Source organism: Ascaphus truei, chromosome 6, assembly GCF_040206685.1.
Source record: "Ascaphus truei isolate aAscTru1 chromosome 6, aAscTru1.hap1, whole genome shotgun sequence".
Lineage (NCBI taxonomy): Eukaryota > Metazoa > Chordata > Amphibia > Anura > Ascaphidae > Ascaphus > Ascaphus truei.
In genome coordinates this window covers 43,991,897-44,012,603 of record NC_134488.1, presented here as the reverse complement: position 1 = coordinate 44,012,603, position 20,707 = coordinate 43,991,897, and the positions used below count along the sequence as shown (strand labels likewise).

Sequence of the window (20,707 nt, the reverse complement as noted above, 5' to 3'; positions counted from 1 at the left end):
GATTACTGCTGGCATCCCTGTAACTTACCAGGTGTACTGCCAGCAGGAGAGAAAACTGCAGTCCATTTTACAGCATGTATACAGCATGTATACAGCATTTATACAACATGTATAACCTGAAAATTTGGGTTTCCCAATATGCTGCTTCCTCCACCTTTGACCCAGCTGGCATATTATCATACGTATGCAACTCATCACCCTGTGCCAAAGGGAGTGGGAAGGAAAATGAAGAATGGTTCAACCTGTTTAATGCACATTAATATCACACAAATGTTACGGAGCAAACTGATTTATTCTATCACCCATTGAAGCAACAATTAAAAATGTATTTTTCAAAAGCTTTATTTGTCTGTTTTTAAAGGCATCAAAGATCAGGATTTTAGGCCTTACTGTACTTATGTCCCTGGTATTGGGTCACTCTTATGCACATTTAAATCTCCCTCTCCTTACGTGCCACAACAAACACAAGGTGATCATAATCCAAAAGATCTGATTTCTTCTTACTGCTAAACACATCTAAGCTCTGGATGATATAACCTGTGTCACTGAGAGCCTGACGCAAGAATTCTTCATCGTATGTCAGAACATGCAATGTGTGCTCACCCAGCTTGTAATATGACATATTGAGAAGTCCAAAGAGTAAGAGATACCCCTCCACTTTTAGCAGTGATGACATGTTCTTCAGGATTCTGTGATAATCATCTTGGTGTTTGCTAAAAACTTCCAAGCATCCACAGCTAAGCAGACAGTCCACTTGGGGTAACACAACGGGTTCTGATGGGTTGGTTTTTGTGAGGTCACATTTTAGCACACGCGTCACTGCTCTTCTTGTTTTATCTTCCTTTTCTTGCCAATCCTCACTGAAAAACAGTAGAAATTATGATGTTAGCATAACCTTATGTCACATATACAGATGTATTGTATGTCTTTATTTATATAGCGCTAAAAGTGTACTCAGCGCTTCACAAAGAATACAGTACAGGGAATTATAATTATACAATAAGTGCAGCAAAATCAGACATTAGGAAAGGAAAGGATAACATGTAGTCATGTTATTGACCATCTCCCCATTGTGCGCTTGGCCAAGTCTACTAAATAAGGATTTCTCACACTGCAGCATTATGCATATTATGTATGTCCCACTGTAATAAAGTTTGCTACATTTGTACAGTACCCCTTCAGTACAAGAGAAGCGTGCTTTGAAATAACTTCAATTAGATACAGATAACCTCTTGTATTCTTATATAGGCTGAGAGCGACTGAGCCGTTCCGTGAGAGCAGGGGTGATTAGTGTCCAGTGTAGGTGTGCACGGGGGGTGGGAGGTGCGTGCCGGAAGCATGCCCATGAAGTCACATGAGCGGTCCACCCTCATTGGCTGAACAGTGCATGTGACCAGGGCAAGTGGGACAATGTCAAAAGAATTTGTCTTGGTAATCGCGGAGCGCTCACGGACACCTGCATCCGCACACTCAGGACAAACACATTGTCACAATGTGTTTGATCCCACTAAGCACGAGTGCGCACGCGCGCTCAGCTGCACCCTGGAAGATAAGAACATGAAAATAGTGGAGTGGAGTGGAGGTATCTTAGCTTCCTCTTTCTTTAATTTACTGGAGCACAGTCCCATCCACCCACCCTGTTTTTTCGGCATGAGGGATGTCAGCATTGTAAGAAAAGATCAGGATGTTTGCTTTGTTTTGTAACAGCTTGGGGAATGTGTTGGCAGGAATAATGTTACTTTGGGAGAGGGACTCAGTCAGTATTGGTTCCTGGAGGGAGATCGTAGACCTCAGAAGTATTTAGTTTTGGAAGGTGGTACCATTGAATGGTCGGAATGGTGATGACCTTCCAGATGGAATTTGTGGAAGGCGGTGCAATTTCACACTAGGCTCAGTTGGTGTGGTGGTGACCTTCCGATGAGGGCTCTGTTCATTCAGACTAAGGTACTGAAGGGCTAGATGAGCACGAGCTGAGCGTATCACTCAAGCTCTGGTAGGTGTGAAGCAGAGCAATCTGTTCAGGTCACTAGTTGGGGATAAATATGAGATATTAATATGTTGTAATAAATAAAGCTGTGGCCGTAAATTTCTCCCAAGAACTTGTATAGTGCATTTATTGGGAATAGGAGAGGAATCAAGCTCGAGGCATGGGTAAATCAAGAATTCCCTGGACTTCTACGGAAGGGGCTGCATGACTTAAGGTTGAGGGGCCCATCCCTAAGATGCCATGATGTCAGGCCAGATGGGGGGGGGGTTAAGTAAGGGGTACTTAGGGCAAGGGGGAGGAATCCTAGCTTCCTTTTTCTTCTAGGATCTACTGGACTGAAGTCTAACACACCCACCCTGTTTTTAGGCATGATTGATGTCGACGTATAAATGAAAGATCAGGATTCGGCTCTGTTGCTGTCGCAGCTTGGGATATGTGTTGGCGGGAGTAATATTACTCTGGGAGGGGGACTATTTAGTTGGGAAAGATGGTACCATTCCATGCTGGGCGGCTGGAATGGTGGTGACTTCCGGATGGAATTTGGGGAAGGCTGTATCTTTCCAAACTAGGCTCGGTTGGTGAGGTGGTGACCTTCCTGGAATCTGTGCATTCAGACTAAGGTATTGAATGGCTAGATGAGCACGAGCTGAGGGTATCTCTCGAGCTCCGGAAGGTGTGAGCAGAGCAATCTGTATATCCCTAGTTGTGGAAACATATGAGATATGTTTCTGTGTAATAAATAAAGCTGTGGCCGTTAATTTCACCTAAGAAGTTGAATGGTGTGTCTATTGGGAATGGGAGAGGGGTCCAGCTCGAGGCGTGGGTAAGTCATGTTACCTATATCTGTATACCCTGAAATTCTGTTTTTCCCAATATGCTGCTTCCTCCACCTTTGACCCAGCTGGCATATTATCATACGTATGCAAACTCATCACCTTGTGCCCAAGTGAGAGGGAAGGAAAATTAAGAATGGTTCAACATGTTTAATGCACATTAATATCACACAAAGTTTACGAAGCAAACAGATTTATACCATCACCCATTGAAGCAACAATTAAAAATTTATTTTTCAAATGCTTTATTTGTCTTTGTTTTTAAACAATCAAATCAGGATTATACGCCTTACTTATGTCCCTGCTATTGGGTCACTATGATGCACATTTAAATCTCCCTCTCCTTACGTGCCACAACAAACACAAGGTGATCATAATCCACAAGATCTGATTTCTTCTTACTGCTAAACACATCTAAGCTCTGGATGATATAACCTGTGTCACTGAGAGCCTGACATAAGAATTCTTCATCGTATGTCAGAATATGCAGTGTGTGCTCACCCAGCTTGAAATATGACATATTGAGAAAGCCAAACAGTAAGAGATACCCCCCCACTTTTAGCAGTGATGACATGTTCTTCAGGATGCTGCGATATTCATCTTGGTGTTTGCTAAAAACATCCAAGCATGCACCACTATACAGACAATCCACTTGGGGTAACACAACTGGTTCTGATGGGTTGGCTTTGGTGAGGTCACATTTTAGCACACGCTTCACTGCTCTTCTTGTTTTATCTTCCTTCTCTTGCCAACCCTCACTGAAAAACAGTAGAAATAATGATGTTAGCGTTAGCATATCGTCTCACCTCTTGTGTTACTTATTCACAGGGGTCAGGAAGTGTAGGACATCACAAAAGGACTTTAAATGTTCTCCCCTTGCACACACTTAACCCATCAAAGCACCATTTGGTGAGCTCTGCTCTATATTATTATTTATAGCAAAAACATTGACAAGTTCTAAAATACATTTTCCACTGAAGGAATGGTGTTTTAGGGCAGGGAACACAGGGTTATACACACAATATAGTTAACCCTTTCTCTCCCAAGATGATTTAGGGGACACACCGTTTAAAACGCTTTGCAGCTCGGAAATTCAGCTGCAATCTGGGACAAATACACATGGTGAAGGGGAATGCAAGTTATTACGCACAGTTTACACATTAACCCCTTAAGTCCCAACACTATTTAGGGGCTCGATCGTCATAGGCATGCCCATGGAATCACTTGTGTGGTTCACCCTCATTGGCAGAACCGTGCACGTGACCAGGGCAAGCACGACAATTTCAAAAGAATTTGTCTAGGGAGGCAGCTGAGCATGGAGCACTGACGGCCACCTGCACCCGCACACTCAGGACAAACACATTATCACAATGTGTTTGATGCCACTAAGCACGAGTGCGCACGCGCGCTCAGCTTCACCTTGGACACGACTTAAGAAGACAGGAACATGAAAATATTGTATCATTGCTATCAGTTATAATTCTTTATCATTAAATACACAAATGTACTAAGAGTTATTGTTCCTTCTAATAAAACAACATATCCCTTTGTAACACAGAATGCCATACATTTTCCATAGGATTCAGTGGCAGTGATAACACAGATTATAGGCTAAAGCAGTAAAATTCAGGGCATTATTGAAAAACCTGCTCTCTGATTGGTTAAAATTCCAGGCATTATCCACAGTAATGCCCTGAATTTCAGCAGCTTGCAAAATGCAGTTTTCAATCTGTTTATTTCCAGCCAATCAGCTTTCAGAACAGCTGAGACAGGGCAGGTGATTGGTTTGAATTAAGTGAAAGATCTGAGACATGGCAGGGTATTGGTCAAAAAGTATCAGTCACGGTTTGACTCCCCCCCCTCCCGAGCTGACTGAGATTTTCTGAGCGGATTCAGTTGAATTGGGGGAGGTGGAGGAGACTGCAAAGAAGTAAATGTGTTGTGTATAGAGGTTTAGTGTTGTGTGTGTGTGTGTGTGGGGGGGGGGGGTGTAGAGGTGCTGTGTTGTGCTGTGCTGTGTTGTGCTGTGTTGTGTGTAGAGGGAGGGAGAGTGCAAAGTTTAGTAAGTGGCTGCATTTTTGATTGCTGCTGCAGTGTGTGTGTTGTGCTTTTGTATGTGTAGCAGCAGTTTGTGTGAGTGTAGAACTAATGTGTGTGTGTGTGTGTGTGTGTGTGTGCGTGTGCGTGTGCGTGTGTGTATAGAGCTACTGTGTGTGTGTGTTTGTGTGTGTGTGTGTGTGTGTGTGTATAGAGCTCCAGTGTGTGTGTGTGTGTGTGTGTGTGTGTGTCAGTAGCAGTGTTTATGGGTGTAGCATGTGTGTGTAGCAGCAGAGTTTGTGTGTGTGTGTGTGTGTGTAGAGCTGCTGCTGTGTGTGTAGAGGTGCTGTGTAGTGAGGGTAGAGGAGATGCTGTGTTGTGTGTCTAAAGCTCCAGTGTGTGTGTGTGTGTGTGTGTGTGTGTAATGGCACTGTGTTGTGTGTGTTGTGCTGTTTTGTGTGTGTGTGTGTGTGTGTAGCAGCAGTTTGTGTGTGAGCTGCTGTGTGTGTGTGTATATAGAGGGGGCGGCAGTGTGTGGATATAGATATCTGCAGTGTAAGCGTATATAGAGATGGTTTCATGTATTTACCATTTTATTTTAATAAAAAAATCTATTTAACTATACAAAAGTGTCTATTATTTATGAAATAAGCCTACATTTAGCCTATAATAGTAATAATCCCCTCAGAACAGGGCATTACTGGTCAATAATGCCCTGGCTGGGTTAAAGTCCCTCGGCTTCGCCTCGGGCCTTCAACTCTTCCAGCCAGGGCATTATTGGCCAGTAATGCCCTGTTCTGAGGGGATTATTACTTAAATATAACAGAATACTGTATGCCAGCATAACGCAGCAATGTGAGTAAGAAAGATTGCTACAGTACATCTGTATACTGGCGCGTCTGTGATCATTGTACAGTACACATTCACAGGGCCGTGCAACTTTATATCTAGGCGAAACAGGCACTACATGAGTTAGGATCCAGTACATCCCTGCAGATTCATATGTACATTTTCACATACCTGATGGAGTAATTGTTACAGAGTTTTTAGGGATTACTTAGTGTGGCTCAATGCTTGCACTGATTAATGAAAGAAATCTGGTGTTCACTGTTATACAATAAATACAGCAGAAAAAGTAAATACATGTATTATCCATACTATATACCATTTGTTGTACCATTTCTGTTTGGCATCACATTTGACTGACTTGAAAATGAGACTAATATCTAAATGTATTTTCACAGGTAATATATTTCACAAATAAATAAAACAGGATCTAGAAAGTTCTCAAAATACTGTAACAGTACATATCTTTCAACATTTATAGATCTGCAGAATAAATGAGGACTGAACAGAAAATAGTCAAAAACAGCACTAAGTGGATAATTTATTTTTAAGGTTTTCAAACCTGATTACATTTTTCATGATTCTTTCTGTGCCCTTTCCCTATATTTTTGGGTTATGCACCTTGCAATCACTGTACGTATTGATTGGACCGGAATCTGTGAATTTAACACATGTTCTGAGCAGGGGCGACATTTGTGGCATTTATACAGTACCAACCGTATCCAAGATGTAAAGCAGAAACTGTAACTTTTAGGAAAGAATAATGGACTACAAATGACTTTTTACCCTTTGCCTTCCATGTCACAGACATATTTGGACAGATGAGACCAATCAAAGGACCCTGGATCCTTTTTCAACCACATTTCCAGTTCCTTGTGGTGGGTTTCCACAGGATCTAACACAATGATCTCCTTGAAGAGTTCGCTGGCTGACAGGAGATGACAAATTGCCGGACCCATGGTGATATCAATTAGTGAATCTCCACTGACACCGCCTAAAGCATAGAGACAAAGGTCCAGAAAATCATACTGATTAAACAATAATGTATTCAGCCTCCTTTTATTTAATCTTAGAAATAGCAAGCTTCAATGTTGATCTCTATGTAGTGATTGTGTTAATGCGACTATAGATGCTTCTATAGAAGATGTAGGGATTTTATTAACAAACATATATTGTGCAGTCGAACTATTCCTGGATGTAAACGGCAGCATGACAGTTAGAGGTAATTATTCCTGATAATATCTTTTAAGTAAGAGGATTCTGTCAATGGCATGTTTCTGTCTCTGTGTCACATTGCATTTATATTGAAAACTATCACCAACTGCTTGCAGCAGGTGTAATATGATTAAAGAAATTCACATAAGGAATAGTGAGGTATCTAACTTTCCGTCCATCCAAACATCTGTCTGTCTGTCTGTCTCTTAAGGGTTTTCGATTTGGGTTTAAAATGTAAGATTCTAGTGGGTTCTGATTTCTCACACCTTGTGTCACCCATCTTTATTAGTTATTATAACAAGATGAATTCCTATTTTCTGGAAAAGACAATATTACTGATATTTTAAATGAAAAATTGAACTTATATCTGACTGTCTCAGATTAGAGGGGTTATGTATCAAAGTTTCCCAGCTTCAAATCTGGTGCAAAAACTTTACCACATAAAATCAAGGAGACATTTTTTATTATCCTAGTATTTCCCTCTTAGATTTAATTTAAAACATACTAGTTAAAATCAAATGTATTGAATAACAGTTGCAAATAGCAAAGCACTGAGACCCAGATTTTACACCATAATGTGACATTAACATAAGTTCAAAAAAAGGGGGGGGGGTTGGACTGGGCGCTTCTAAAGTGATATTATAGTGATAATAGACAAATGTAATGAAATACAAAATGCAAAGTGAATACATTTTAAATATGTGATCAAACAATATCTTTCACCAACCCATATTGAAAATTAGCAATGAAACAATATATACAATGTTAAATGAAGCTGCTCAACATCCAGGTGGGACTGTTCTTTGTCCCAATGGTAACAGTTTTCTTCTTTGAGAAGAGGAGCGCTGAATATATCCAGTAATATGTGGAATGAAAGAAAACAAGATAGTGCAGATGGTATATCTGATGTGGTTGCACTCACAAAAGTTCCAGGTATAAAAGGCATGTCAGAGATTCTTCTCTCTCTGACTGGAGCCCTTTTGTAGAGAGATGGTGTAGTCATAGGATATCCCTCAATATGTACTGTATGGTTTGTAGTCATCAAATATACAATGAGAGAAAGATGCCACAATAGTGTGTAATGTTTCAACAAATGTATTCAAAGGTTTAAGATAAAAAGTAACAAACTCAAATTTTCCATAATATAAAATTCCTTCATTCTTGTTTTAAGTAAATGTATGTTATTTGCCCTGATTTAGTGAAGCTAGTCATGAGTTTCCAGAACAGAAATAAACACACATACCTGATGTGAATGCCTTATGCAGTTGTTTTAGTGGATATTCCACTATCTCCTCTTGCAAATCATTATTTTCAGCACAAATGTAGGTGTCCAATATTATTCTTGGATCTATGTCCACATGGTGATACTGTTTGTGGCTGGAATCCATTGGGTTTATCTTCTGTTCTTCTGCTCTGACTCTGTGTCTTCCCAACTTCATGTGTGTGAGAATCTTATCATCTGATTGGAAAGATCAGCTGACTAGTCAGGTACACAGACATTGAGATAGGAATATGCAGAATTGTATTAGATAAATAAAAATCACTCAGTCACTGTAAATATTCTGGTCATAAGGTATCCTCTATTTTGTGCAGCACTGTACCCATGAGTGCATTTGCATGTGTTCCACGTCTATAAATACTATACTGTATATATATATATATATATATATAAATATATCACACAGAAAGACTAAGACAATCCCCAAAAATAGCACTCTAAATTTACCACAAAATAAATATAGAAGTATAAAGGCAAAGACCAGGATTCTGAGTCAAAGTAGAAAAAAGGAAAAGATTTTAATTGCGAGCAATAAGACACACCAACATTAAAAACATAAACACACTAAAGGCAGTAAGATGAAAATAAAAAGCTGTGACTAGAAAAATAATATAAACAAATAATAAGGTATAATCACTGCAAGTAAACCCTAAAGCAAAAAATGTATCAAAAATAAGATAATTAACCTATCAAATATATGAGGTGATACAAATGAGCTAAAAGATTACAAAACCCCCCTAAGGATCCTAGCTACAAATAATATAACTATGCCCAAAAGAAAAATAAGAAATATAAGATGAATAAACTTATATACACAAAGGTGAACATAAGACAAAAATAATATATCTTAAACCAAGGGGGAGACACAGGGGAAAATAGGATGAAAAATACTCAAACCCTGTACAGCAATAACCAAAGAAAAAATAATAAAAATATCAAAAAGCATTAATGCAAGATATTCCTGTGGACTCTGCAAAAAAGGCAAAACACATGGCTGTATAGAATTTCAATGAAAGCCAGTGCTGAGTGCATGATCAGATAAGCATATGCCTAGATACCACTGGGGGGAAAGAGACTCTGGGCAGCAGGGATAGTAATACTCAGCTGTCCAAGATAGTATACGAGTCTGTCCAAAGGAGTATTGCTCCAACATGTGTAGCAGTCTCTCAAGCAGTCCACAGGAGTAGCACCATAATGCACAGGTCACGCTTAGCAAATGATGTACACTGCCGATAATGAACACTCAACGCGTTTCAGCCTAGGGGGCCTTCAACCCGAAGTGATAAAAGAATAGTGGAGGCTTGCTGGGCTTTATACTATGGCCAATCAAAAATTGGCGTCGCCATCACATGTCCGCAACCAATTGCAGTAAGGTTAACGGAGGGCGGCGTCATCTGCACAGGTACCCGAGTTGAGATAATCAATGACGATGCGTCTAGGGGAGGAGAAATCCCCAGAAGTAATGTTGTAACTCTTTTGTACATGTGCAGACACTCCCAATTGTAGCGTCTCAATTCAAGAGTCAGGGTGACGTAATCGGAGCATTGTAAACAGACAGGAGGAGCATATATAAAGTTCTTATCTACATGGAACAAACACATAATTATTAGACAAAGATGAGGTGATATGCCTTATAAAATATACAGTAAGGCACAAAGAGTTAGAAAGCAAGCACAAAACATATGACATTATGAGCATAAAGAAAATAGTATCTAATGATTACAAAAATAAATAGTAAAAACAGAAGAGGGAAAATAGGATGTATTGAAAGAGCGCAGAGAAAGAGAGTCATAACCAAAGAAAAGTGTACATAAAGAAGTTCCTACAGCCTCACTAAGCAATATAGCACAAATGAAAAAAGGAGAAGCTAGGTGAAGCTATAAGAATATTGCAAAACCAAGGGAGTCATTCATTCCCCTGGGTTGCATAGTATTAAGGAGAACTATCCATCTGCATTCTTTTTTGAGGAGGGCTTTCTCCAAGTCCCCTCCTCTAATCCCAGAGGACACTGTGTCAAACGCAAATGCAGAAATATGCGTATATATAATATACTAGCTGATATACCCGGCGTTGCCCGGGCGTGGAAGTTCAGGGGGCATGGAGTGGCGGGGCAAGGGGCATAGAAGGGCGGGGCGGGGGGTCAAGGGGCATAGAAGGGTGGGGGTGGCAAGGGGCATGGAAGGGGAGGAGCAAGGGGCGTGAAAGGGGGTGTGGAAGGGGAAGGGCAAGAGGCGTGGAAGGGGGGCGTGGAAGGGGTGGCAATGGGCATTGAAGGGGGGCAAGGGGCGTGGAAGGTGGGGCATGGGGCGTGGAAGGGGGGGCATGGGCAGGGTGGCAAGGAGCGGGGGGCAAGGGGCGTGGAAGGGCGGGGCGGCAAGGGGCGGGCGTGGAAGGGCGGGGCGGCAAAGGAAGGGCAGGGAGTGAGAGGGGCAAAGGAAGGGGAGGGAGGGAGGGGGCAAAGGAAGGGCAGGGAGGAAGAGGGGGCAAAGGAAGGGCAGGGAGGGAGGGGGGGCAAAGGCAGGGAGGGAGGGAGGGAGGGGGGGCAACGGAAGGGCAGGGAGGGATGGGGGGCAAAGGAAGGGCAGGGAGGGAGGGAGGGGGGGCAAAGGAAGGGCAGGGAGGGAGGGAGGGGGGGCAAAGGAAGGGCAGGGAGGGAGGGAGGGGGGGCAAAGGAAGGGCAGGGAGGGAGGGAGGGGGGGCAAAGGAAGGGCAGGGAGGGAGGGGGCAAAGGAAGGGCAGGGAGGGGGGTAAAGGAAGGGCAGGGAGGGAGGGCAAAGGAAGGGCAGGGATGGAGGACAAAGGAAGGGAAGGGAGGGAGGGCGAAGGAAGGGCAGGGAGGGAGGGCAAAGGAAGGGCAGGAGGGAGGGCAAAGGAAGGGCAAAGGAAAGGCAGGGAGGGAGGGCAAAGGAAGGGCAGGGAGGGAAGGCAAATGAAGGGCAAAGGAAAAGATGAAGGGGGGCAAAGGGAGGGAGGGAGGGGGGGGCAAAGGGAGGGAGGGCAAAGGGAGGGAGGGAGGGAGGGCAAAGGGAAGGAGGGAGGGGAGGCAAAGGGAGGTAAGGGGCTAAGGGAGGGAGGGGGCAAAGGGAGGGAGGGAGGGGGCAAAGGTAGGGAGTGGGGGCAAAGGGAGGGAGGGAGGGGGGGCAAAGGGAGGTAGGGAGGAAGGGCGGAGGGAGGGAGGGGGGCAAAGGGAGGTTGGGTGGGCAGAGGGAGGGTGGGGGGAGGGGGGAGGGGAGGAGGGGGGAGGGAGGGAGGGGGTCAAAGGGAGGGAGGGGGGGCAAAGGGAGGGAGGGCAAAGGGAGGGAGGGGGGGCAAAGGGAGGGATGGGGCAAAGTAAGGGAGGGCAAAGGGAGGGGAGGGAGGGCAAAGGGAGGGAAGGGAGGGGGGGCAAAGGGAGGGGAGGGGGCAAAGGGAGGGGAGGCGGGGCAAGGGGCAGGGAGGGGAGGGGGGCAAGGGGCAGGGAGAGGAGGGGGCAAGGGGCAGGGAGGGGAGGGTAGGGCAAGGGGCAGGGAGGGGAGGGTAGGGCAAGGGGCAGGGAGGGGAGGGGGGGAAAGGGGCAGGGAAAGGAGGGGGGGAAAGGGGCAGGGAGGGGAGGAGGGGCAGGGAGGGGAGAGGGGGCAGGGAGGGGAGGGGGGCAAGGGGCAAGGAAGGGGTCACAAGGGGAAGGGAGGGGAGGCAGGGAGGGGAGGCAAGGTGCAGGGAGGGGGGCATGGAAGGGAGGCAAGGGGCAGGGAGGGGGGCAAGAAGGGGAGGCAAGGGGCAGGGAGGGGGGGCAGGTAGGGGAGGCAAGGGGCAGGAAGGGGGGGCATGGAGGGGAGGCAAGGGGCAGGGAGGGGGGCAGGGAAGGGAGGCAAGGGGCAGGGAGGGGGGGAAGGGAGGGGAGGCAAGGGGCAGGAAGGGGGGCAGGGAGGGGGGGCAGGGAAGGGGGGCAGGGAGGGGAGGGGAGGGGGGGCATGGAGGGGAGGGAGGGGGGGCAGGGAGTGGAGGAGGGGAGGGAGGGGAATGGGGGCAGGGAGGGGAGGGAGGGGGGCAGGGAGGGGAGGGGAGGGAGGGGGGGCAGGGAGGGGAGGAGGGGAGGGGGGGCAGGGAGAGGGAGGGGTGGCAGGGAGGAGGAGGGGGGTAGGGAGTGGGAGGGGGGCAGGGAGCAGGAGGGGGGGCAGGGAGGGGGAGTCAGGGACCCATTCCCCTGTGTTTCCTCACCTTGCACCCGGCCACGCTCCTCTTCCTCCGGGTACCGGCCGCCCTCCTCCTCCACCTCGGGCGGTGTCCATGACCCCCGGCGAGGCTGAGATGCTCCGGTGAGGAGGTGCTGTGCCCTTCACGGGAGGGGCGGAGAGAGCCAGAGGAGCACTCTCGGGGATGGGGAGCGGTGTGTCGGAGGTGAGAGCCGCAGAGAGCGTGCTCTGTGTGTATGGGTGTGGGGGGGGGGCTGGTGTGTGAGAGGGTGAGAGCGCCGGGTGTGAGAGGGTGAGAGCGCCGGGTGTGGGAGGTGAGAGCGCCGGATGTGGGAGGTCAGAGCGCCGGGTGTGGGAGGTGAGAGCGCCGGTTGTGGGAGGTGAGAGCGCCCGGTGTGGGAGGTGAGAGCACCGGGTGTGGAAGGTGAGAGCGCCAGGTAAGGGAGCGGCCTGTGGGAGGAGAGAGCATGCTCTGGGGGGCCAAAGAGAGCCATGGAGGTTACCTCCTTGCGCCAGGCGGTGCTCCCGGCTGGGCAGCGGGGGGGGGGGGTGTTACCTGCTTGCTGGCTCTCCCGGCGGTAATACGGGGCCCCGAGGAGAAGAGCCGAGTTGGCAGGCAGCAGCGTGTGAGAGGCGGCGGGAGTTTTGCTGGCGGCGTGTCGAGAGGTGAGGTGGAGGAGGCTTGGCGGCGGGGAGGCGTGGGTTTGCGGTGAGGGGGGTTTGCGGTGAGGGGCGGGGCGGGGTGTTTGTGGTGAGGGTTGGCGGGGTGTTTGTGGTGAGGGGGACATAGGGGTGTGTTTGAGACACTGTTAGAGCACACCAGCCAATGAGAGGTATGCGGGGGCGGGTGGGCCAAGGGAGCCATCTCATTGGCCTGAGGCGGAGTGACGGGCCAAAGGTCCAATGTGATTTCCCCTAGGGACACAGGACAGACAGACAGGCATACAGTGGTTTGAAAAATATATAGTAAGATATATAATATATATAGAAAAATAAAGAAAAAAAAAGGAAAAGTGTCCCACTGAAAGCACTCAAGCAACAATAATGATGAAAAAATGTTTATTTATGGACATGGAAAACACTAGACAGATATAAATATAAAACAATCCCCCAAGGATCTCTACAACTGGAGAAATATAAGAATATCCGGGTAATACTATGACCCTAAGTAAATATAGAAAAAAACAGGATCTTACTACTCAGGTGAAAAAAGAGAAATAACCTCCTGAGATATATAAAGACCGACCGGTCAAAATATTGTTACAACAGCTGTATGCTGTGAAGTATTAATGGCTGATAATAGTAATTGCCAGAAACAGTACCACCTAGGTCACCAAGAAACAAATAAATAACATGAGGTCACCACTGATGAAATAAAGAAGACATTATGTATACTTGCAGATAATCATGAGAATAATGTACTTGTAATGAAGTGCTAGGATTGTATGAAGGGCAAAAAGATGGTGATATTGTTGCAGAAAGAGTTCACAGTCGATGAAAGGGATCCAAGGGGAGTACACACAGAGACAAGCCCGACGTGGCTTTTCACACCCTTTGCTTCTTCTAGGGGCTTCAAAAATCAAGAATTGATACTCAAGCTCATAGCTTATATACATGGGGTGGAGGGGGGAGGTTTTATATATATAAGATGTATCATGTTAAGGTGTTTAGAAATGTCTGCTGTCATGGGTTTTGGCTATTATGATTGTCTATTAATTTATATAAGTTTTTATTCCCAAATTATTTTGATGTGGGCACATTTTTCAGCTAGAACTTTGTATCAAAGTTTTTTTTTTAAACTACCAGTTTTTCTTGTTATGACTTATTGCACCAGCTTATCCTATTGGGTTATTTTAGTAACAAATATAACCATGTACCATCTAATGATATGGGTCTATTTTTTTAAATAGCTACATAGATATTTCATTTACTCTTTACTTGATATATAACCAAAACAGCTGGTGATTTAATTTCAAGACAAGGGGAGTATTCTCTTGGCACATGCCATCATCTGATAATCAATTAATTGTTATCAAGTGTATTTGTTAGAAGGTAGGGCGATATTACCTACCTTTGCACCTGCCACAGTATACTCCTTGAGAAAGCTCTCTAAGCATGAAACTCGTGGGAGGAGAGCTCCCCTGTTTTGTCCACAGTATGTCTTTGTTTTTAATCATCTAGTTTAATACATTTTTCTTAGTTTTCTACACCCGGTGAGTTGTTGAGATCTTTTTCGGAGTGTTTGCTGTCAAACCAATGCTTTGCAGTTTTTCTATGTTACGCTTCACGATTGGATGGACGCACAGTGGTTGTGCAGGATTGGACATTGGGGACTGGTGCCAATTGTTTGATTGAAGACGGTGGATCATCGCAAGTAGTTGGACGCAGCGCCGTGACCACAGGAGAACAGGAAAATAACTTCATCTCGAGCGGGGTTTCAGAGGTAATTAATCCCTTTCCCTCTTGAATACATATCCCCGCTAGTCGTTCACATAGAGCCACCGGGCTCATCCCGCATACTAACTGTGTTGTCTTTGTCTTCTGCGACAACTAACAGGCTGTTCCCCCTAAACAATTTCACTACACCTGCATCTCAAGACTGCAGAAAACACACTGATTACTTACCTTTATATGATCTACATTGCTGGACTTGTTTTAGTTCATTTATATGAGTTACCTTTGAGCTATGAATAGCTATTTTTTGTTTAACTGCTGAGTATCCCCTGCACACACACACAATATCACGTTAGGAGACAGTGAAACACTTTGGTGTGGTACCTCTTCTATTGGCCGGGGGTAGAGGTGTTACAAGTACAATAACTGCAAGCTGAAGACCCCACGTGCCCGGCGCTCCCGCTGCCTGCGCAGGGCAGGAGATTGGCGTGGGAGGAGGGGAGGGGGAGCGGGGTGGAGGTGCTGGTCGTGGCCTTTCCTCTCTTCCGACCCCCTCCGTGTGTGTGTAGAGTGAGTGTGTGTGTGTGTAGAGTGAGTGTGTGTGTGTGTGTGTATATATATGGGAGAGAAAGTGGCGAGCAGATTTCTTGGTTGGGCGAATCAATTTTTGGGTGATTTGTCGAACACTGTATATATACATATATATATATATATATATATACATATATATATATATATATATATATACATATATATATATATACATATATATATATATATATATACTGTATATATATATATATATATATATATATATATATATATATATATATATATATATACAGTTGTGCACTCACAAAATGGAGGCTATCTTGTGACCAGAATATTTACAGTGACTGAGTGATTTTTATTTATCTAATACAATTTAGCATATTCCTGTCTCGATGTCTGTGAACCTGACTAGTCAGCTGCTCTTTCCAATCAGATGATAAGATTCTCACACATCTCACACACATGAAGTCTGGAAGACACAGAGTCAGAGCAGAAGAACTGGAGCTAACCCCAATGGATTCCCGCCACAAACAGTACCACCATGTGGACATAGATCCAAGAATAATATTGGACACCTATTTTGGTTCTCAAAATAATGATTTGCAAGAGGAGACAATGGAATATCCACTAAAACAACTGCATAAGGCATTCACATCAGGTATGTGTGTTTATTTTTGTTCTGGAAACTCAGGACCAGATTCACTCATCTCCATGAATCAGGGCAAACATGGTGATTTTACCTGAAACAAGAATTGACATTACTTTCCCTGAGACAATGACCCTTATTCACCGAGATAAGGATAGGCTAAAACAACACACATATTATACTTAAAGCATCTGCACTTTAAAAAATATGTATTATTATTTCCCCCTAGGTAGGAAGCAAGGAGTCTCTGGAGTAAACCCGATTTAATTAGGGATCCCCTGCTTCCCAAGATACTTCCAAAGTTGATGCCGGTTTCTCTGTTCAGACTAAACTTCCCGTGTCACGCGGGACAATATTAACCGTAAGGAATGATGTCACGGCTTCCAATTGGAAAGCGGGACATGGGACCTTTAAACCGCCATACTGGGTGCCCGGCCAGAGCTGATACCGGCAGCCCCTTCCTAGGTAAGTATCTCCAGAAACAAGGAGACCCGGAGATTAAATCAATGTGGTTCAGTTCCGGAGACTCCTTTTTTTTTCAGAATAACATTACAGTATTTTAAAATTACTTGATGTTACTCCCATCCCTAGAATTGCTGATAAAATTGAATGAAATAAACTTGTAACAACTTTTTAATGGATTAACCACTTAGCAAACCATGGCTAGCTGCATGGTTGGGTTAGTTAAGGGTTAATACTGTATATTAAATAGGGAATAAAAGTGAATTCAATCGACTTTGCAACAAGATTTGAAGCTGGGAAACTTTGATACAGTACTCCTCCAATCTGAGGCAGTCAGATATAAGTTCAACTTTTCATTTAAAATATCAATAATATTGTTTTTTCCAGCAAATAGGGATTCATCTTGTTATAATAACTAATAAAGATGGGTGACACAAGGTGAGAGAAATCAGAACCCACCAGAATCTTACATTGTAAACCCAAATCTAAAACCCTTAAGAGACCGACAGACAGACTTACAGATGTTTGGATGGATAGAAAGTTAGATGCCTCACTATTCCTTATTTGAATTTATATAATCATATTACACCTGCTGTAATCAGTTGGTGATAGTTTTCAATATAAATACAATGTGACACAGAGACAGATACGTGTCAGTGACAGAATCCTCTTACTTAAAAGATGTTATCAGGAATAATTACCTCTAAATTCCATGCTGCCTGTTACACCCAGGTATAGATCGACTGCACAATATATGTTCGTTAATAAAATCCCTACATATTCTATAGTAAGGTCTATAATTGCATTAACACAATCACTACATAGAGATCAACATTGAAGCTTCATATTTCTAAGATTAAATAAGCGGAGGCTGGATACATTATTGTTTAATCAGTATGATTTTCTGGACCTTTGTCTCCACGCTTTAGGTGGTGTCAGTGGAGATACACTAATTGATATCACCATGGGTCCGACAATTTTTCAACTCCTGTCAGCCAGCGAAATCTTCAAAGAGATTATTGTGTTAGAACATGTGGAAACCCACCATGAGGAACTGGAAAAGTGGCTGAAAAAGGATCCAGGGTCCTTTGATTGGTCTCATCTGTCCAAATATGTCTGTGACATGGAAGGCAAAGGGTAAATAGTCATTTGTAGTCCATTATTTGTTCCTAAAAGTTACAGTTTCTGCTTTATATGTTGGGGTATGGTTGGTATAAATGCCACAAATGTCGCCCATGTTCAGAACATGTGTTAAATTAAGTTTCGGGTCCAATCAAAATGTACAGGTGGTGCATATAAAAATATAGGGAAAGGGCACAGAAAGAGTCATGAAAAATGTAATCAGGTTTGATATAATAAATAAAACCTTAAAAATAAATTAGCCATTTAGTGCTGTTTTTGACTATTTACTGTTCAGTCCTCAGTTATTCAGCAGATCTATAAATGTTGTAAGAAAGTTGCTGTTATTTTGAGAACTTTCTAGATCCTGTTTAATTTATTTGTGAAATATATTACCTGTAAAAATACATTTAGATATTAGTCTCATTTTCAGGTAAGTCAAATGTGATAGCAAACAGAAATGGTACAACAAATGGTATATGGATAATACAGGTATTTACTTTTTCTGCTTTATTTGTTGTACAACCCTGAACACCAGATTTGTTTCAGATCAGTACAAGCCTTGAGCCATACTAAGTAATCCCTAAAAACTCTGTAACAATTACTCCATCTGGTATGTGAAAATGCACATATGAATCTGCAGGGATGTACTGGATCCTAACTCATGCAGTGCCTGTTTCTCCTAGATATAAAGTTACACGGCTCTGTGAATGTGTACAATAATCACAGGCGCGCCAGTATACAGATGTAGCGGCCTTTCTTACTCACATTGCTGCGTTATGCTGGCATACAGTATTCTGTGATACTCTGTGTTATCACTGCCATTGAATCCTATGGAAACTGTATGGCATTCTGTATTACAAAGGGATATGTTGTTTTATTGGAAGGAACAATTTCCCTACTACATTTGTGTATTTAATGATAAAGAATTATAACTGATAGCACTGATACAATATTTTCATGTTCCTATCTTCCAGGGTGAAGCTGAGCGCACGTGCGCACTCGTGCTTAGTGGGATCAAACACATTGTGATAATGTGTTTGTACTGAGTGTGCGGGTGCAGGTGCCCGTGAGCGCTCCACGCTTAGCTGCCTCCCTAGACAAATTCTTTTGAAATTGTCGTGCTTTCCCAGGTCACGTGCACGGTTCTGCCAATGAGGGTGAACCGCACAAGTGACATCATGGCATGCCTGTGACGATCGAGACCCTAAATAGTGTTGGTACTTAAGGGGTTAATGTGTAAACTGTGCGTAATAACTTGCATTCCCCTTCACCATCTGTATTTGTCCCAGATTGCAGCTGAATTTCCCAGCTGCAATGCGTATTAACGGTGTGTCCCCTAAATCATCTTGGGAGGGAAAGGGTTAACTGTATTGTGTGTATAATCCTGTGTTCCCTGCCCTAAAACACAATTCCTTCACTGGAAAATGTGTTTTAGAACTTGTCAATGTTTTTGCTATAAGTTATAATATAGAGCAGAGCTCACCAAATGGAGCTTTGATGGGATAAGTGTGGCAAGGGGAGGACACTTTAAGTCCTTTTGTGATGTCCTACACTTCCTGACCCCTGTGAATAAGTAACACAAGAGGTGAGACAATATGCTAACGCTAACATCATTATTCTACTGTTTTTCAGTGAGGGTTGGCAAGAGAAGGAAGATAAAACAAGAAGAGCAGTGAAGCGTGTGCTAAAATGTGACCTCACCAAAGCCAACCCATCAGAACCAGTTGTGTTACCCCAAGTGGATTGTCTGTATAGTGGTGCATGCTTGGATGTTTTTAGCAAACACCAAGATGAATATCGCAGTATCCTGAAGAACATGTCATCAATGCTAAAAGTAGGGGGGTATCTCTTACTGTTTGGATTTCTCAATATGTCATATTTCAAGCTGGGTGAGCACACACTGCATATTCTGACATACGATGAAGAATTCTTAAATCAGGCTCTCAGTGACACAGGTTATATCATCCAGAGCTTAGATTTGTTTAGCAGTAAGAAGAAATCAGATCTTTTGGATTATGATCACCTTGTGTTTGTTGTGGCACGTAAGGAGAGGGAGATTTAAATGTGCATCAGAGTGACCCAATAGCAGGGACATAAGTAAGGCGTATAATCCTGATTTGATTGTTTAAAAACAAAGACAAATAAAGCATTTGAAAAATACATTTTTAATTGTTGTTTCAATGGGTGATGGTATAAATCTGTTTGCTCCGTAACCTTTGTGTGATATTAATGTGCATTAAACATGTTGAACCATTCTTAATTTTCCTTACCTCTCCCTTTGGCACAAGGTGATGAGTTTGCATACGTATGATAATATGCCAGCTGGGTCACAGGTGGAGGATGCAGCATATTGGGAAACATAGAATTTCAGGTTATACAGATATAGATAACATGACTTACCCACGCCTTGAGCTGGACCCCTCTCCCATTCCCAATAGACATACCATACAACTTCTTGGGTGAAATTAACGGCCACAGCTTTATTTATTACACAGATACATACTGTATCTCATATGTTTCCCCAACTAGGGATATACAGATTGCTCTGCTCACACGTACCGGAGCTCGAGAGATACCATCAGCTCGTGCTCATCTAGCCATTCAGTACCTTAGTCTGAATGCACAGATTCCAGGAAGGTCACCACCTCACCAACCGAGCCTAGTTTGGAAAGATACAGCCTTCCCCAATTTTCATCCGGAAGTCACCACCATTCCAGCCGCACAGCCTGGAATGGTACCATCTTTCCCAACTAAATAGTCCACCTCCCAGAGTAATATTACTCCCGCCAACACATATCCCAAGCTGCGATAACAACAGAGCCGAATCCTGATCTTTCATTTATACGTCGACATCAATCATGCCTTAAAAACAGGGTGGGTGTGTTAGATTTTAGTCCAGTAGATCCTAGAAGAAAATGGAAGCTAGGATTCCTCCCCCTTGCCCTAAGTACCCCTTACTTAACCCCCCCCTCTGGCCTGACATCATGGCACCTTAAGGGTGGACCCCTCGACCTTAAGTCATGCAGCCCCTTCCTTAGAAGTCCATGGATTTCTTGATTTATCCATGCCTCGAGCTTGATCCCTCTCCTATTCCCAATAAATGCACCATACAAGTTCTTGGGAGAAATTAACGGCCACAGCTTTATTTATTACAACAGATTA

General features: G+C 44.0%; 2 protein-coding genes across 3 annotated transcripts; one reads left to right on the top strand and one right to left on the bottom strand.

Annotated features, from left to right (window-relative positions):
* Positions 1-324: 324 nt before the first annotated feature.
* LOC142496447 (nicotinamide N-methyltransferase-like) lies at positions 325-8,400 on the bottom strand. 2 transcript variants are annotated; one of them, XM_075603140.1, is made up of 3 exons: positions 8,162-8,394; positions 6,490-6,697; positions 325-860 (listed from the first exon to the last, which is right to left on the bottom strand). In XM_075603140.1, exons 1-3 carry the CDS (start codon positions 8,355-8,357, stop codon positions 431-433), a joined length of 834 nt encoding a protein of 277 aa, XP_075459255.1. In that variant the 5' UTR covers positions 8,358-8,394; the 3' UTR covers positions 325-430. The 2 variants fall into 2 exon arrangements, with proteins under 2 accessions (XP_075459255.1, XP_075459257.1); XM_075603142.1 differs by lacking the exon at positions 325-860 and adding an exon at positions 3,075-3,578 and having other exon boundaries at positions 8,162-8,400.
* Positions 8,401-15,777: 7,377 nt separating this feature from the next.
* LOC142498082 (nicotinamide N-methyltransferase-like) lies at positions 15,778-19,607 on the top strand. Its single transcript, XM_075606588.1, has 3 exons — positions 15,778-15,973; positions 17,353-17,560; positions 19,178-19,607. The coding sequence occupies exons 1-3, from the start codon at positions 15,778-15,780 to the stop codon at positions 19,605-19,607; spliced, it is 834 nt and encodes a 277-aa protein (XP_075462703.1).
* The last annotated feature ends 1,100 nt before the right edge of the window (positions 19,608-20,707 follow it).

Bases quoted from the DNA above. Each gene is read 5' to 3' on its own strand.
- LOC142496447 (XM_075603142.1), bottom strand. From the start codon at position 8,357: ATGAAGTTGGGAAGACACAGAGTCAGAGCAGAAGAACAGAAGATAAAC. The intron at 6,698-8,161 runs GTATGTGTGTTT...TCTATGCTTTAG, and splicing joins GCATAAGGCATTCACATCAG to GCGGTGTCAGTGGAGATTCA. The intron at 3,579-6,489 runs GTAAAAAGTCAT...ACTGTTTTTCAG, and splicing joins TGTGACATGGAAGGCAAAGG to TGAGGGTTGGCAAGAGAAGG.
- LOC142498082 (XM_075606588.1), top strand. From the start codon at position 15,778: ATGAAGTCTGGAAGACACAGAGTCAGAGCAGAAGAACTGGAGCTAACC. The intron at 15,974-17,352 runs GTATGTGTGTTT...TCCACGCTTTAG, and splicing joins GCATAAGGCATTCACATCAG to GTGGTGTCAGTGGAGATACA. The intron at 17,561-19,177 runs GTAAATAGTCAT...ACTGTTTTTCAG, and splicing joins TGTGACATGGAAGGCAAAGG to TGAGGGTTGGCAAGAGAAGG.